Source organism: Barbus barbus (assembly GCF_936440315.1).
Source record: "Barbus barbus genome assembly, chromosome: 41".
NCBI lineage: Eukaryota > Metazoa > Chordata > Actinopteri > Cypriniformes > Cyprinidae > Barbus > Barbus barbus.
In genome coordinates this window covers 24,015,460-24,032,864 of record NC_136719.1, presented here as the reverse complement: position 1 = coordinate 24,032,864, position 17,405 = coordinate 24,015,460, and the positions used below count along the sequence as shown (strand labels likewise).

Sequence of the window (17,405 nt, the reverse complement as noted above, 5' to 3'; positions counted from 1 at the left end):
AGATGTGGGCAAGTTCTGCTTCATTTGTTTTTTTTACGGCTGACATGCGGCATTGCTATGGCTTAATTGTGGCCCAAATCTGGCAAACAGGAGCGGACCGCCCAAGTGCCATCATTCCACGCGGTATGTGGGCCAGATGAAAGTGTCAAGTGTGGGCCGGATCTGGGCCACAGCAATTTTGGTGTCTGGGCCAGATGTGGGCCAGTTCTGCTTCATTTGTTTTTTTTACGGCTGACATGCGGCATTGCTATGGCTTAATTGTGGCCCAAATCTGGCAAACAGGAGCGGACCGCCCAAGTGCCATCATTCCACGCGGTATGTGGGCCAGATGAAAACGTCAAGTGTGGGCCGGATCTGGGCCACAGCAATTTTGGTGTCTGGGAAGCCAAACAAAGAGACCTACAACAGACGATACGTGACAAAAAATTCAAACGTTACAAGTGGCCAGAAAAAACTGTTGCCCTCAAATACTGTTGCCATCAATATGATATACTGCATGCTGGAGAAATTCCCAGAAAGGAAGATGTTAAGCCTCGTTCAGACTGTCAGCCCAAATTCGATTTTTGTGCAAATCTGATTGAAATCCGATCATATTTAAATAGTCTGAACGGCAACGCACTACATGAAATCCGATTTGTGCGAATCCATTTCGAGCTACATTCGTATGTGGTTTGGAATCCTATTCAAATCGCGTTTCTGGAAATCCGTTTCAGTCTGACCGGTCAGATCGGATTCAGCGTAGCTTTTTCACACCCTCACGCCACGTACAACATAAACACGTCAGACCTTTTTGCAGAAAACATGCTGAACATCTTTGCAGAAACAAGCTTGTGTTGTTGCGAAGTGCAAGTCAAGCAGGAAAAAACAATATACTGCAATACGTACCTCTTTGTGTTTTGAATGTAGCGGAGACAAAAAAAAAAAAAAAAAGACGGCAGCACGGAATAAAGCCACACATTCAAGCTTCCTGCGTTTCTGCCGCTGCCTCACAAGACAACATCTGTATTGCAAACTGTATTGCTGTTACTGTTGTTATTAGCGTAGGCATAATAACGGAACGGCATTACCATAGAAACCAATGCACATTCAGTAAAAATGAAAGAGCATTTATGGACGCACAAATCGGATTTGAACAGTTGCAATATGCTGTGTGGACAGACAGTAATTCAACTCAGATTCCATCCGGATATGCACAAAATCGGATTTGGGCTGACAGTCTGAACGATGCTTATGTGTAGCTAACATCAAGCACAAAAAAGGACTTGAAAAAGATAAACAGCCTCAAGTAACAAGTCCGTTTCAATGGCATGGCCCAAAACAATGGCGAAGGTGTGGGATGTCGTTGTTTTGTCACCAAGGCACAAAATGTGCAGGAAGGCATCACCATGTTGGTCCCCTCCTGTTAATTACACAACACTTAGTCTTGCAACATAACTTACATTTTTACAAGTTGTAACATTTAAGTTGACTTAAATAACGTTTAAGTGTATTTTGTGGAATTCAGACAGACGAAGTGCTCGTAACACCAAGTCTGAGGCATTGTTCAAATAAGTACAAGCTAGCAAGAGAAGGAATAAATAAAGAGAAAGATAAAGTTTTTTTTTTTTAGTTTAGGATGAAGTCAAGCAATGTCGAAAGAGATGAGTTTTCAGTCATACCTTTTCCATGAGGCGTTAAAATAAGTATATATATATTAAAAATAGAGATAAATCATCATATCATCATATTAATTTACCTTATAATCCTGCTTGCTGCGAGTTGTGTGACCGTCTGACGACGAGACGAGTGAAGAATCCATAAAATTCAATGAAGAGAAAAAATAAACAAACCGGTTGGGTCAAAATAACCCAAACCAGGTGTTCAGTGGTGAAAGAACCCCTTGCAGTCCATTTGACCCAGCATGAGCAGCTCATCTGTGTGTGTTTACAGTACCTCAAATAACCCAGAATTATGACCCACCACAATTAACCCAAAATTATGTTTACAGAAATAACCCAGCACTTTTTAGAGTGTAAAATGATGTGTAACTAGGGAGAATCTGGAATCGCTTGTTTAGAGAGACTGTTTATGATTGATTGGGATTATAAAACAATAAGTGGGTGTATTTTTACCGTAGGCTGGTTGTTTTCACACACTGTGGCCACACAACTGTGTTCAAACACCTTATGAAATTGATTTTTGCATAACAGGTCCCCTTTAATACTAATGTCTTGTTTGTTGAGATGTTGTATAAAATCCATTAATTTGCAATCACGCTGATATTCAGGAAAACAACAATCTTGTTTGTGAGATATTAACTATATCATGACATCAAAACAAGATCTCTTACAGGGCATTTTTTGCCTCTATATCTTATAACTGCATTTTAGCCTTTATCCAACACCGAAGGCTTAGATACTCTTAAGACATGTTTTTGCAAGCTCACACATTGTCAAAGTAGCAAATGTGAATGTGAATGTGAAGTGACGTGACGTGACGTGTGGCCAAGTATGGTGACCCATATTCGGAATTTGTGCTCTGCATTTAACCCATCCAAGTGCACACACACACACAGTAGTGAACACACCCCCGGAGCAGTTGGGGGTTCGGTGCCTTGCTCAAGGGTCTCACCTCAGTTGTGGTATTGAGGGTGGAAGAGAGTGTTGGTTATTCACTCCCCCACCTACAATCCCCGCCAGACCTGAGACTCAATCCCGCGACCTTTGGGTTAGTCCAACTCTCTAAGCATTAGGCCACGACTGCCCCATATTATATTAGATTATAGTATATTATAGCAGACAATAAATATCACTCCACTCCTTATTTTCTTTTTCCATCCTAAGCCATCCAGTGCATCTCATAGTGTCGTTTAGCATTGCCCACTTTTACCACAGCCACAGGTTGTGATTAAACGGTGGGATTTGACCTCACAGATCAAATACCTTTCTTGCCATTTCTCCTGAATTATCCACCATGTCAAATTATTTATTTTGAATATGTTTTGGACACACAGAACATTAAAAATCCAAAGCCTACACCTCAACTCATTACAAATTAACTTTTAAAACACCCACCGCAAAACAATCCCTCATTCAGCTGGAGGATGAGAGGACGAGGATGGTCTGCCGTCCCACTGCCTCCATTTTTATCATTGTCATTCTCACCCTGTTCTGTCTGTGACACAAATAATTGATATAATTTCGTCTGCAGTGCACCTCTTCCCATGGCCTTTAGCGTCTCATGTTTTCTTCTTCTAAAACTCTGCAAAAAGACCCGAGACATCAATTTTTGTTATTTTACAGAGACCCCATCCATTGCGTTTTTTTGTTTTCAACATGAAACAGATTCACAGGAGATCTAGAAATCAATGTGTAAAGGTATTGCAGGGGTTGTTTTTCTTTTCTTTTCTTTTCATCTCTCGGCCATCCTCTGACCTTTTTTTTGCGAATAATGTGATTCTTGCGTTTTATTACATGAAATGTGGTGTCAAGGTTAATAGATGGGTTTTTTCATCTGTTTCCATTTAGAGAATGACCCATCCACCTACACACCACATTTAATTAAAGTTTGTTTAGAAGAATTATATTCATCTCATCAGTAACTAACACAGCTCTACTCCTTTTTATTTTCTGTCTGTGTACTCTCTGAAAAAAGATAAAAGGTGCCACTGGGTGATACCCTTTTAAAAGGTAGTAAACTGGAACCATTTAGGTACTAAAATATACCATTAGATATTAATATGTACCTTTAAGGAATTGATATATGAAATTAAATAAAAAGGTGTACCTTATTTATAAAGCGATATAAAATATCGCTTTATATTTCCAACTATATAAACTAACTTAAGTTTAACTTGTGACTGCACTGATAAAGCAAGATCATTTATTTTATTTGTCCCCTTTCATGAACAAGTATTTGTTCATTGTAAATGCATTTAAATTCATCATATTCTTCAATCTCTTAACTTTTAGCAAAACTTTTAACCTTTAACCAAGGCTCGTGATTGGCTGTTCACCAGTGATGTCACACATTCATGTGCACGTGCTCCACAAACTCAGGATCAAAGCCTGAGTTGACAAAGAAAGTTGATGATCAGCATCATGGTACCAACAAAGCCGGATTGGAGAGGTTTGGTTTTGTCAACTCAAAACTAATCCTGTAACTGCGAATTTGTTCATCTACCATCATGGTACAGGCCCCAGCTCTATTGTGAAGGGACATACTTAATTATATTGTTTATAATACATTATGTATTTTAACAGTTTTGTTCAATAAAACCATATGATTTCTTGCTTTTGATACTTTATTTGAACTAATTATTCTTGCATCATTGACATTATATATGTATTTTAAGGCATTTTAAAAGCTATTGTTCACTCTATTTTTATTACCACAAAAAAAAAATGTATTATAATTATAGGGCCCTATGAAATCCGCTTTATTTTCAAATTCAGTTTTTTTCATTTTCATTTTTCTATACTCTGTTTAATTGTTAAATTAAGCCTGTCTAATTAATTGAGTTTTACAGTTTTAGCTTTCCCAAATTCTGTTTTCCTTTATTTTCTGGATTCCATTTTAATGGTTCCATTAAATTTTAATAATCAAAAGCATCTCCAATTAATTGATTTTATATTTTAAAAAAAGTATTTTTTTGTTTTCTTTCTTTTTTTTCAGAAATACTGCACATTTACATTTTTGACCGTTGCCTGGAGAGCTTGTATAGAAACGCAGCTCCTCCAACTAAAATGTCCAGTAAAACGTCCGAATGTTCAAACGTCGGCAAAAGGTTATTTGGTGTGCTATTTCTTATGTCCAAGAGTTCGTTTCTAGTGAAGCTGATCGGAAAAACGTTGCTTAAGACAGGACAAACAAACAAAAACAGAAAAAGTACCAAGGAGCATCAAACCGAAGCAGCCAAGTTCGGCTTGAGAAGTCACTTTGTCTTGAAGTGAAGATTTCATGTTAAGTCATTGTTGTGTAGCCCAGGCCACCATTGATCAAACAGAGAGCTATTTTTTTCATCATCTCACTCTAAACTCATCTAATAGTATGAATGACTCATTTTGTTCATGTATGTTCTTCTTTAGGTATTATACCCTCTTGCCTGAATGACTATCGCCCAGTTGCCCTCACATCTATAGTCATGAAGGTTTTTGAGAGACTTGTAAAGAGCCACATCTGCTCCTCCATACCTGATACTTTGGACCCTCTTCAGTTTGCCTATCGCCCAAACAGATCTACGGACGATGCAATCTCTCACGTCCTCCACTCTTCCCTCACACACTTGGACCGCAACAATGGGAATTATGTAAGGCTGCTATTCATTGACTATTGCTCAGCTTTCAACACTATAGTCCCCATCAAGCTGGCTTCTAAACTCACAGACCTTGGCCTAAACTCCTCACTCTGTGACTGGATTCAAGACTTCCTCACCGGCAGACCTCAAGTGGTGAAAGTTGGGCAGTTCACCTCAAACCCCATCACCCTGAACGTAGGAGCCCCACAGGGCTGTGTCCTGAGTCCCCTGCTCTACTCTCTCTACACGCATGACTGCGTGTCCTCTCACAGCTCCACATCTATTGTCAAATTCGCTGATGATACTGTGGTTCTGGGCCTCATCTCCAACAATGATGGGACCGCTTACTTGGACGAGGTAGAGAGACTCACATCATGGTGCCAGGACAACTGTCTCTCTCTGAATGTGAGCAAAACTAAAGAGCTGATCATGGACTTTAGGAAGAGACAGCAGCAGCCCTACACTCCTCTTATGATCAGTGGAACCCCTGTGGAGAGAGTGAATAGCTTCAAGTACCTCGGTGTAAACATCTCCGAGAACCTGACTTGGACTACACACATCCAAGCACAGGTTAAGAAAGCCAGGCAAAGACTGAACCATCTGCGACAGCTGAGGAAATTCAGGGTCTCAACAGCAATCCTGAAAACTTTCTATTCAGGGACCATAGAAAGTGTATTGACTCAGTGCATCTCAGTGTGGTATGGAAACAGCTCCAATCAGGACTGCAAAGCACTACAGAGAGTTGTGCGCTTAGCTGAGCGCATGTCAGGGTCTGCTCTCCCCTCTCTGCAGGACATCTACCTCAAACGCTGCAAAAATAGAGCTGTCAAAATCATCAAGGACTCAAATCACCCTGGTAACCGACTATTCACTTTGCTTCCATCTGGTAAGCGCTTCCGTAGCCTGATGGCAAAAACTGAGAGACTTAGGAGGAGCTTCTTCCCCCAGGCCATCAAGCTCCAAAACTCTTAACTCCGTGACTCCATGTAAATATCACCATATCAATAGCTATTCATAATTTTTCTCTACCTCATATTGCTGCTATTTTCTCTACCTCATATTGCTGCTATTTAAATAACTTTTTGCACATTCTTTTTGCACATTCCTCTTATTACTATTTAAGTCAACAACATACTGACCTGCACATTTATATTTATATTTATATTTATATTTTTTATCTTTTATTTTATTTTATTCTCTTATTTTTTCTACTTTTCTTTTTCTTTATATCTGTATACTTTATAATTGCACTGTCCTTGGAGTAGACCTGACCTACATTTCACTGCTGGTTATATCCTGTATAATTGTGTATGTGACAAATAAAAATCTTGAATATGGTCTGTGCAAACATTGTTTGGATATTATTGTATACTAATGATAAACCCATAGGCCTACAAATTAGTTCCTCTTATCATGCATGACAGTATTTGAATGTATGAATATTAAAAGGCAATTTCGCCTTGTGCAACTTGTATTATAATGTAAATTCTAAAATGCCCCATGAGAACTGTGCAAAAACATCCTCAAAACTCTTGATAATGCACCATAATGCTCAGATATATATCTAACACAAGAAATAGCCCAAGGCATTCAGACTGGGAAAATATCACACTGAGAGTCTTTATAAAGTGTAGCTATAGCTCACAAATGCTCACAGTGTGCGATTCTTCCATGCAGTAAAGGCTTTTAAGACACAGTGCGTCATTGTGTATTATCAAAACACTGTTCATCGCTGGTGGAGTTTATGTTTGTGAAGTGTCGACCGTTCTATCTGCCGCGGGAGTTCACGGCCATTGTTATTGTAGCGGTTTACATCCCCCCGTGTGCAAACGCTAAAGACGCGCTTCGTGAACTGTATAGCGCCATCAGTGAACAACAAACAAAAAACCCAGACGGCTTTTTCATCATAGCTGGTGACTTCAACCACGCAAACTTAAAGACAGTTTTGCCAAAGTTCTACCAACATGTGAACTTGGGAAACAACACACTGGAAATTGTTTACACAACAGTAAAGAACTCTTACAAGGCTGTACCCCGCCCCCACCTCGGGTACTCAGACCACATCTCTGTTATGCTAATCCCAGCATATAGACCACTTCTAAAACTCACCAAACCGGTTCAAAAGCAGATCACAGTATGGCCAGACAATGCCACCTCAGCACTACAGGACTGCTTCCAGGACACAGACTGGAACATGTTTAAAGAGGCAGCCACCTACAACAACCGCACAGACCTGAATGAGTACACTGAAACCGTGACTGCTTACATCAAAAAGTGCACTGATGATGTCACAGTCACCAAGACCATCACCACACGTGCCAACCAGAAGCCATGGATGACAGCAGAGGTTTGTGGGCTGCTAAAGACCAGAGATGAAGCATTCAGATCAGTAGATAAAGCAGCCCTCAAAACAGCAAGAGCCAATCTGTCCTGTGGCATCAAAAATGCAAAACGGTCATATGCCCAAAAAATAAACAACCACTTCACAGACAGCAGAGACACACGGAGCCTGTGGCAAGCCATTCAGACCATCACTGACTACAAGCCCCCGCCACAGGCCTGTGATGAGGACACATCCCTCCCCGATGCACACTTTTATTCACGGTTTGAAATGCAGAATGACGCACCTGCACAAAAACTGCCCACACCTCCCAACGACCAGGCGCTCTGTCTGTCTCCAGCCGACGTAAGGAAGACCCTATCTAGGATTAACCCACGCAAGGCTGCGGGTCCTGACAACATACCTGGCCGTGTTCTGAGAGACTGTGCTGCACAGCTGACAGATGAGCTAACAGATATCTTCAACACCTCGCTGAGCCAGGCAGTCGTCCCCACATGTCTCAAATCCACAACAATCATACTGGTACCAAAGAAATCACCTGTGTCCTGTCTCAATGACTACCGTCCCATAGCACTGACTCCAATCATGATGAAGTGCTTTGAGAGGCTAGTCATGCATAACATCAAAACCAGCCTCCCCAACACACTCGACCCGCTCCAGTTTGCATACCGTCCAAACCGCTCTACGGACAATGCAATTTCCTCCACCCTCCACCTGGCTCTTACCCACCTAGAAAACAAAGACTCCTATGTTAGAATGCTGTTCATTGACTTCAGCTCGGCATTCAACACAATAATCCCACAACAGCTCATAAATAAACTAAACCTGCTGGGCCTTAACAATTCCCTGTGTAACTGGATCCTGGACTTTCTAACTGGAAGACCTCAGTCAGTCCGTGTCGGCAACAACACCTTGAGCACTACCACACTGAGCACAGGTGCCCCACAAGGCTGTGTGCTCAGCCCGCTGCTCTTCACACTGCTGACCCACGACTGCACTGCCAAGTTCAGCTCCAACCACATCATCAAGTTTGCTGATGACACAACAGTGGTAGGTCTCATCAGCAACAATGATGAAACACACTACAGAGAGGAAGTGGCACAGCTGGCTGAATGGTGTGGCACAAACAATCTGTCCCTCAATGTGGAGAAGACAAAGGAGGTTGTGATGGACTTCAGGAGAAACTCCGTTGACCACCCCCCACTGACCATCGACAGGTCGACTGTGGAGAGAGTCAGCAGCACTAAATTCCGGGGGGTGCACATCACAGAAGATCTCACCTGGACCACCAACACCATGTCACTCTCCAAAAAGGCACAACAGCGCCTACACTTTCTCCGCCGGCTGAAAAGAGCAAGTCTCCCTCCACCCATCCTCACCACATTCTACAGAGGCACCATTGAGAGTGTGCTGTCCAGCTGCATCACTGTCTGGTACGGGAACTGCAGTGCTGCTGACCGCAAGACCCTCCAGCGGACAGTGAACACAGCTGCTAAGATCATCGGTGCCCCTCTCCCCTCCATCCTGGACATTTTCCTTACACGATGCTCCAGCAAAACCAACATCATCGTGAAGGACTCCTCCCATCCCTCCCACAGTCTCTTCCAGCTCCTACCATCAGGAAGACGGTATCCGAGCATCAGAGCCCGCTCCGCCAGACTGCTGAACAGCTTTTTCCCCCAGGCTGTGAGAGCCCTGAACTCAAACCCCCCCCCCCCCCCCCCCCCCCCCCCCCCCCAACCTTACCACACCAAAGGAAAAACTGTATGGAACTTTTTTTTTTTTTTCGAAGTGCACAATTCGAAGTGTGCTACACACAGGTGAGTGGGCCTGTACAAACCACCTGTAGTAACACACTCTCCTCTATGTGCACTATGGACACTTTACACTATGTGCACTATGGACAGTTTACATACACTGCTGCGTGAACACAATCCCACAAAAGACTCAGCAATATATGTATGTTTACATGCTCATGCACTACAAATCATCCTGCTCTGTTCCCCAACCAGCTGCTGACTCAAATGTCTCTCTTTGCACATGTACAGTATTTGTGAAGCATTCGTATAGTTTGTATTTTTTATCCTTTATTCTTTAGTTTGTATAGGGTAAATACTTATATATATATATATATAGTATACTTATAGTTAAATCTGTCAGTAGGTTAGTTGTGTATAGGTTTACAGTGTTTTTTACTTCATTGTTGTATGTCTGTATTTATGTAGCACCGTGGTCCTGCGAGGCACGACATTTCGTTCCACTGTATGTCCCCACATGTAGCGGAATGACAGTAAAGCTCAACTTGACTTGACTTGACTTGTGTGGTGTTTTATCTTCATAAGCCATGACGTAATGAAGGCTTTTTCATTTTTAAATCCTACTTTGAGTGCTTTGGACTACTGTGTTTATATTGAGTAGTGTAGTTATTGTTAACTAAAATTATTAATCATCATAAAACTATAAATTATTAATTGAAAAAAGCTAAAATATGAATATTATAAAAAAAAACTAAAACAAAAATGTTGCCTTGGCAACAAACTGAAAATTAGTTCTAGTACTAAAATGGCTGAAACTAAAATAAAAGTAAATGAAAGCTAATTAGAAATATTTGAAATTACATTTTAATTATTAAAACTTGAACTAAAAATAAAATTAAAAGAAAAAATAATTAAAATTAATCAATGTTATTAAACTATTTAAAATGACTAAACCACTTAAAGCTTAAATTAGAAATTAAAATGAAAACTGAAAATACAAAACAAAACCAAATCATATAAATAATAGTATATAAAAATCAGAAACAATTTTAAATAGAGTAGAAAATAGACATTTTGTCTTGGCAACTAACTGAAATATAAGAAGATGAAGTACTAAATTTGTACTAAAATAAAAAGCTAAATGGAAATATTATAGAACAAAAACTAATAAATAATGACACAGACCTGAATTATTAAAACTTAAACTAAAATGAAAATAAATAAAAATAAAAGTTCATTCAAAATATTAAATACTATAATGCTACTCAAAAGGACAAAAACACAATGTAATTATTAAAACAGAAATCAAAATTAAAATTGAGACTAAAATAAAAGCTTAAATAAATAGTATATACTATAATTGTAAGGGAACTGTGTGTGTGTCATGTGTTCCTGCCTCTTGTGCCCATATTTGGTTTGTTTCCTGTCCTTGTTAAGCGTAATCATTAGTTAATTCTTGTCTAGCCGTGTTCGTCTCGTTATCTATGATTTACCTGTGTATATTAGTCCTGTCTGTTCAGTTAAACTTCGTCTGGTCTACTCGTTACTCCCCGGTGTTCCTGTCTGTGTCTTGCTCTGCCTTGTCTTGCCCTGCCTTGATGTTAAGTAAAGAATATTGTTTGAAGTTATATCCTCGTCTGCGTGTTCCTGGTTCCTCCCTCGTGTGTGCACCGTGACAATAATAGAATCTAAAAACTGAAACAAAAATTTGAAATTTTGCATTTGGTAAACAACTGAAATAAAAACAATTAAGTAAATGAATTGAAACTAAAATAATAATAAATTAAAGCTAAATAGATGTATTACAGAAAACAAAAGCTAATAAAAATTATAAAAGCACAAAACGTAATTATTAAAACCTAAAATGAAAATATAAAAATCAAAAAAGCTAATTTTAAATATGAATAAATAATACTAGGTTATAAATCAGATACTAAATACTAAGATAAAACTGGTATTAAATTGAATATATCTTATCAGGGAGCTTTTAACAGACACCCACACAGTACTCTTTGCATGCTATTTTTATAGTTATAAGTTCTTCAGTATTTTCAGTGTGTCCTTGTAGACTCGTACTTACTGGCGCATTTTGCATAGGGACACAGCATAAAACTGTTCATAAAAATGTCATGTGATGTTTTCTGTCATGTGTTTCTCAGGATCTGGGCCCGGTCCTCAGGAGGGTCCGAGTCAGCCCAGTGCCCCATCAGGACCGCAGGGTTTCCGCAAGCATTTCTTCCGGGGCAAACTGGACTGTGACAACCAGCCGCCCGACCCGGACCGCCTGTTTCAGCGCTGCTTCATGGCTACGGTCACCACCATCAACATCGAAGGACCTTCATAGAGCCCTGGAGCTGCAAATACGACAAGTACAACGTTACCCAGGAGTCTTTGATGAAACAGGAGTCTGATGTAACATTTTGAACCTCAGAGAGGATCCCCACTGTTTTGGCCTAAACAGACTGTTGGTTTTGGAGACTTTTGTTGCAAAAAAAACCTACTGAAATCAATGATGAATTGCATCAACGTTACAAACTCGGTAACAAATTTAACTAATCTTTCATTTATCCTCTGGCGCAGGCTCTTTGGTTAAATTGTTTTGACGCAAGAACCATTTACATTCACCAAAGTTTCAGCTCTTTGAGAGTCTGTACAAGTTCAAGTTCAAGAACTTATATATATATTTTGTACATTAAATTGTTGTGCAGATTAAAGAGAGATTTTGTGGGAAGCAGCGCATAGTGCAAAAAGATTTGTAGTGCAATGTAGTACAATGCTCAAGTAAACATTATTTTGTAGTGCAATGCTCAAGTAAACATTTTCTTATTGAGTCTTTTTAGCAGGGAGTGTTTATAGAAAGTGTCTAGTGTGCATATAGTGGGATGAGTGCGTTGCTACATGTGGTTTGTATAGCCCACTCACCTGTGTGTAGCACATTCAGAATTGCACTTAGGAAAAGTTGTCAACAGTATGAATGATTTGGGTGGGTAGGGGGACAGGAAGATTGGAGTTAAGAGCTCTCACAGCCTGGGGAAAAAAGCTGTTGAGCAATCTGACAGAGCGAGCTTTGATACTCCGGTACCTTCTACCTGATGGTAGGAGCTGGAAGAGTTTGTGGGAGGGGTGGGTGGGGTCTTTCACGATGCTGGAGGCCTTGCTGGAGCATCGTGCAAGGAAAATGTCCAGGATGGAGGGGAGAGGGACACCGATGATCTTTGCGGCAGTGTTCACTGTCCGTTGTAGTGTCTTGCGGTCAGCAGCACTGCAGTTCCCATACCAGACAGCGATGCAGGTGGTCAGCACACTCGCAATGGTGCCCCTGTAGAAAGTGGTGAGGATGGGTGGCAGGAGACTTGCCCTTTTCAGCCGGCGGAGAAAGTGGAGGCGCTGTTGTCCCTTCTTGTTGAGTGACGTGAAATTGGTGGTCCAGGTGAAATCCTCTGTGATGTGCACGCCCAGGAATTTAGTGCTGCCGACTCTCTCCACGGTTGAGCCGTCGATGGTCAGTGGGGGATGGTCAACAGAGTTTCTCCTGAAGTCCATCACAACCTCTTTTGTCTTACTCACATTGAGGGACAGGTTGTTAGCACCACACCATTTCGCCAGCTGTGCCACTTCCTCTCTGTAGAGCGTTTCATCGTTGTTGCTGATGAGGCCTACCACAGTTGTGTCATCAGCAAACTTGATGATGTGGTTGGAGCTGGACTTGGCAGTGCAGTCGTGAGTCAGCAGCGTGAAGAGCAGCGGGCTGAGCACACAGCCTTGTGGGGCACCTGTGCTCAGTGTGGTAGTGCTGGAGGAGTTGCAGCCGACACAAACTGACTGAGGTCTTGCAGTTAAAAAGTCCAGGATCCAATTACAGAGGGAGGTGTTAAGGCCCAGCAAGTTTAGTTTGTGGATGAGCTGTTGTGGGATTATAGTGTTGAATGCTGAGCTGAAGTCGATGAACAGAATTCTTACATAAGAGTCTTTCTGTTCCAGGTGAGTAAGAGCTAGTTGGAGAGTGGTGGATATTGCATCGTCCGTGGAACGGTTTGGACGGTATGCAAACTGGAATGGGTCCAGTGTGTTTGGGAGACTGGATTTGATGTGATGCATGACTAACCTCTCAAAGCACTTCATCATGATTGGGGTCAGTGCTATGGGACGATAGTCATTCAGACAGGACATGGGTGACTTCTTTGGTACTGGAATTATGGAGGTGGATTTGAGACACATGGGGACGACTGCCTGGCTCAGCGAGGTGTTGAAGATGTCTGTTAGGACATCCATCAGCTATGCAGCACAGTCTCTCAGTACACGTCCAGGTATGTTGTCAGGGCCCGCAGCCTTTCGTGGGTTAATCCGGGACAGGGTCTTCTTTACGTTGGCTGGAGAGAGACAGAGTACCTGGTCGTTTGGAGATGTGAGTAGTTTCTGTGCAGGTGTGTCGTTCTGTATCTCAAATCGTGAGTAGAAGTGGTTGAGTGCATCTGGTAAGGATGTGTCATCGTCACTGGCCTGTGGCGGGGGATTGTAGTCAGTGATTGTCTGAATGCCTTGCCTTACAGGGTCCGGGTGTCTTTACTGTCTGTGAAGTTGTTGTTGATTTTTTTAGCATATTGATGTTTTGCCTTTTTGATGCCATGAGACAGATTGGCTCTTGCTGTTTTGATGGCTGCTTTGTATCCTGAACTGAATGCTTCATCTCTGGTCTTTAGCAGCCCACGAACCTCTGCTGTCATCCATGGCTTCTGGTTGGCACGTGTGGTAATGGTCTTGGTGACTGTTACATCATCTATGCACTTTTTGATGTAAGCAGTCACAGTTTCAGTGTACTCCTGCAGGTCTGTGTGGTTGTTGTAAGTGGCTGCCTCTATAAACATGTTCCAGTCTGTGTCCTGGAAGTAGATTGAACCAAAGATGGAATTGAACTCAATCAAAGAGTTTGTTGTTCCCGATTCCCCAGAATTACAATGTATCGTTCTGCCGTTCATCTTTCTCTCAAATTAGGTTTACAGAGCGATTACACCAGCACATGGTGTCGATGAGTATGTGAGTGCCGCATTTTTGAGACGTTGTGTCAAGTTTAAAGAATTTCAACTTTTACACACAGTGCCACTCATCAATGCCAGTCACAAAACAGTGGACCAATCAGATTATTCTGGAGGCGGGACAAGCATTGCAAGCTTTTGTTTACAGTTGCAAGTTGGCTTAGCAAATGTTTTATTTGACAGCAACATGGTGGAGGAGGCATTTTGCACTGCACTTTTTAAAAACCATTCCTGAGCGCTGCGTCTCACGTTTTTAGATGTGTGAACAGCCCCTAAGGCGCTCCCGAAAATAGTGATTTTTTTTTTAACCATCTCAGCTGTATAAAACAATTGGGCCTTAATTAATTTTAACTATCAGTATTAATGATCAGGCTTGCATTTAACAGTGTGACATTTTGTGCATTCATGTTGCTGCTGATCCCCCCCCCCCCCCCCCCATTTTCATAGCATTTTGATAATTTTAGTGTTGAGTGTATTTGTCAAACTGAACTACTTAACCATGTTACCAAACTAAGAAAAAGCACAGACACAGAGAATTAGGTAGAAACTATCTAGTTCCTACTATGTGATGTTTACATTTGTATTTATTGTTTAATTTTATAAATTGTATTCATTCGTATTAGTGACTTTAATTTATTTATTGATTTAAAAGATCTATTTTGACACACCGAATTTTAAATGGTACCGGGTTTTAAATGGTATTTTCATAACAGGGTTGCATAAATTACAGACACGGTTAGAATAAGGTGGCATTTTTTATTTGTAAGCCTCATTTGTAAGCCTTATATTTTAACCCTATATTACTGCAAAATGCCATAACCAAATTTTACACCAACCATTAATATGTTAAATAATAATAATGAATTCATATTTAATTTCTATAAAATGTCAATGTGGCATTACCCTTTTATAGGTACTAACATGTGAACTTTAGGTACTAAAATGTACTTTTAAATGGATAATTTGTATTCATCTAGGGGCAAATAAGATACAAAAATGTGCTTTTTAGCTTTTATACCCCACACTCTCAGAAAACAAATTCACAAAACTGTCACTAGAGGCGTGCCTTTGAAAAAGGTACACCTTTGTTCCTTATTTACCCCTTACGAGTGTATATTAGTACCTTAAAAGTACATGTTAGTACCTAGATGGTACATTTTAGTACCATCCCAGTGCAGCTTTAGTACCTTTTTCCTGAGAGTGAGAAAAAAAAAAGGTACAAAAGCTGTCACTGGGGCTGTACCCTTTTCAAAAGGAACCTTTTTTTTTTTATTTTTTTTTTTTTTTACCTTTTTTTACTCCTAAAGGGTGCATACAAGCACCTTAAAGGTACATGTTAGTACATAAAGTGCACATATTAGTACTTTAATGGTACATATTTGTATCTTTCGAAAAGTTACCATCCTAGTGACAGCTTGTACCTTTTTAAGTGAGTGGTAAGCAAATTGTTGACTCTTTATGTGTTTTCGTGGATGCATTGTCTATTGTGCTCTACTGAAGGCCAAAGCTGCACTGAAGCGTACTTTGTGAGCCGGTTAGCTAGCTATTATTTCCTTCAGTCCTTCAGTGTTGCAACCTTGACCTGTATTGATTTGATTTCTATATGCTGGGATGAAAAACGTTGCATGTTGAAGGTTGTTGTGTTTCCAAAGAGCTGCTTGACTCATTGATGGACAATTTGAGATTATTTTTCAATTACGTTTGTCCTGAGTGGCTTTGTTTATGCTTTTGTCTGTAATATTTCATGATGCTCTTTGTGTTTTTGCTAAAATCTGCCTCGTCAGCACCAAAATGAAAAATTATTTGCCTCTCAGCACGGCTAATTAAGAAATGTGCATCTGTTTCAACAAAGACTCTACTTTTACCGCAGGACATCAAGATGCCATACAAGTTCGAGAACATTTTTCATCTCTGAACTTGACTGCACATTAACGTTTCTTCTGTTTTATTTCATCAAAGACTGTTCATTCAAGAACATGTCTGAGTTCAACACCAATTAATGCATCCTGAGAAATCCTTGCATAAACCATTAAAGGTATTTTTTGTGCCCATCTTGTTTGAATTTGATGGTAATTTCAAGCTAGTATACTGCACTAAGTCGCTCTATTAACGCCTTCTCCACATACTCTACATGCTCAAAGTGGTACAATTAGTAGTTATGGGATACTCAAAAGACTCATATGGCGCACTTGAAGCAGTTTATTTGTTCTCATGCAATCCACTTATAATGTTAGTGAAGGTTTCTTACCTCAGATACACTGGTAATTTAGCTTTGCTCTATAATTTTACACTTCTTTCTGACCTTTACAGCTAAACAGGCTGTTTTTATACTGTACCTTTAAGACTTAACATAAATGACCTGTTTTGATTGGCTCACCTTTTCATGTGAAACATAACAGCTGGTTGCGGATTACAGGTTGCACGTTTGAAATGATTTTTCAATGTCAAGTCAAGTCAAGTCTGCTTTATTGTCAATTCTTCCACATGTACGGCACATACATACAGAGAATTTAAATTGCGTTACTCTCAGACCCTTGGTGGATACAGTGAACATTTAAGACACTGACAGTAGACGTTCAAATACAGATAAATACAGTTTAAACATATGTACATACAACTATACAGATATACAAATGAGGCCATTGTAGAACAATAAAGAAAGAGATAGATAAAGTGGCATAAGGCACATGGCAGATAGAGTGAAAACCAGTTAAATAAAACAAAACTGTGCAGATATATGTGTATATGTATAGAGTGTATATATATATAGTGCAAGAGCAGCTTATCAGTCTGAGGACATTGTAGAAAAAAAAGAGATAAATAAAGTGGCATAAGGCACATGGCAGAATAGATAGAGTGCAAACCAGTTAAATAAAACAAAACTGTGCAGATATATGTATAGTGCAAGAAGAGCTTATCAGTCTGTTAAAGTGACAAGATAACAGTCTTTTTATCAGACTATCGGAAGAGGTAGTTTGCAGTCAATGCTGGATGAGGTA

General features: G+C 40.3%; 1 protein-coding gene across 1 annotated transcript in view; it reads left to right on the top strand.

Moving 5' to 3' along the window:
• Positions 1-16,455, top strand: part of LOC306860178 (protein shisa-like-2A) — a 42,379-nt gene extending 25,924 nt beyond the window's left edge. Inside the window, exon 3 of the mRNA XM_079401742.1 lies at positions 11,533-16,455. Within this exon, the coding sequence (XP_079257868.1) occupies positions 11,533-11,717 (185 nt within the window). The 3' untranslated portion in view covers positions 11,718-16,455. The remainder of the gene's footprint in view (positions 1-11,532) is intronic.
• The last annotated feature ends 950 nt before the right edge of the window (positions 16,456-17,405 follow it).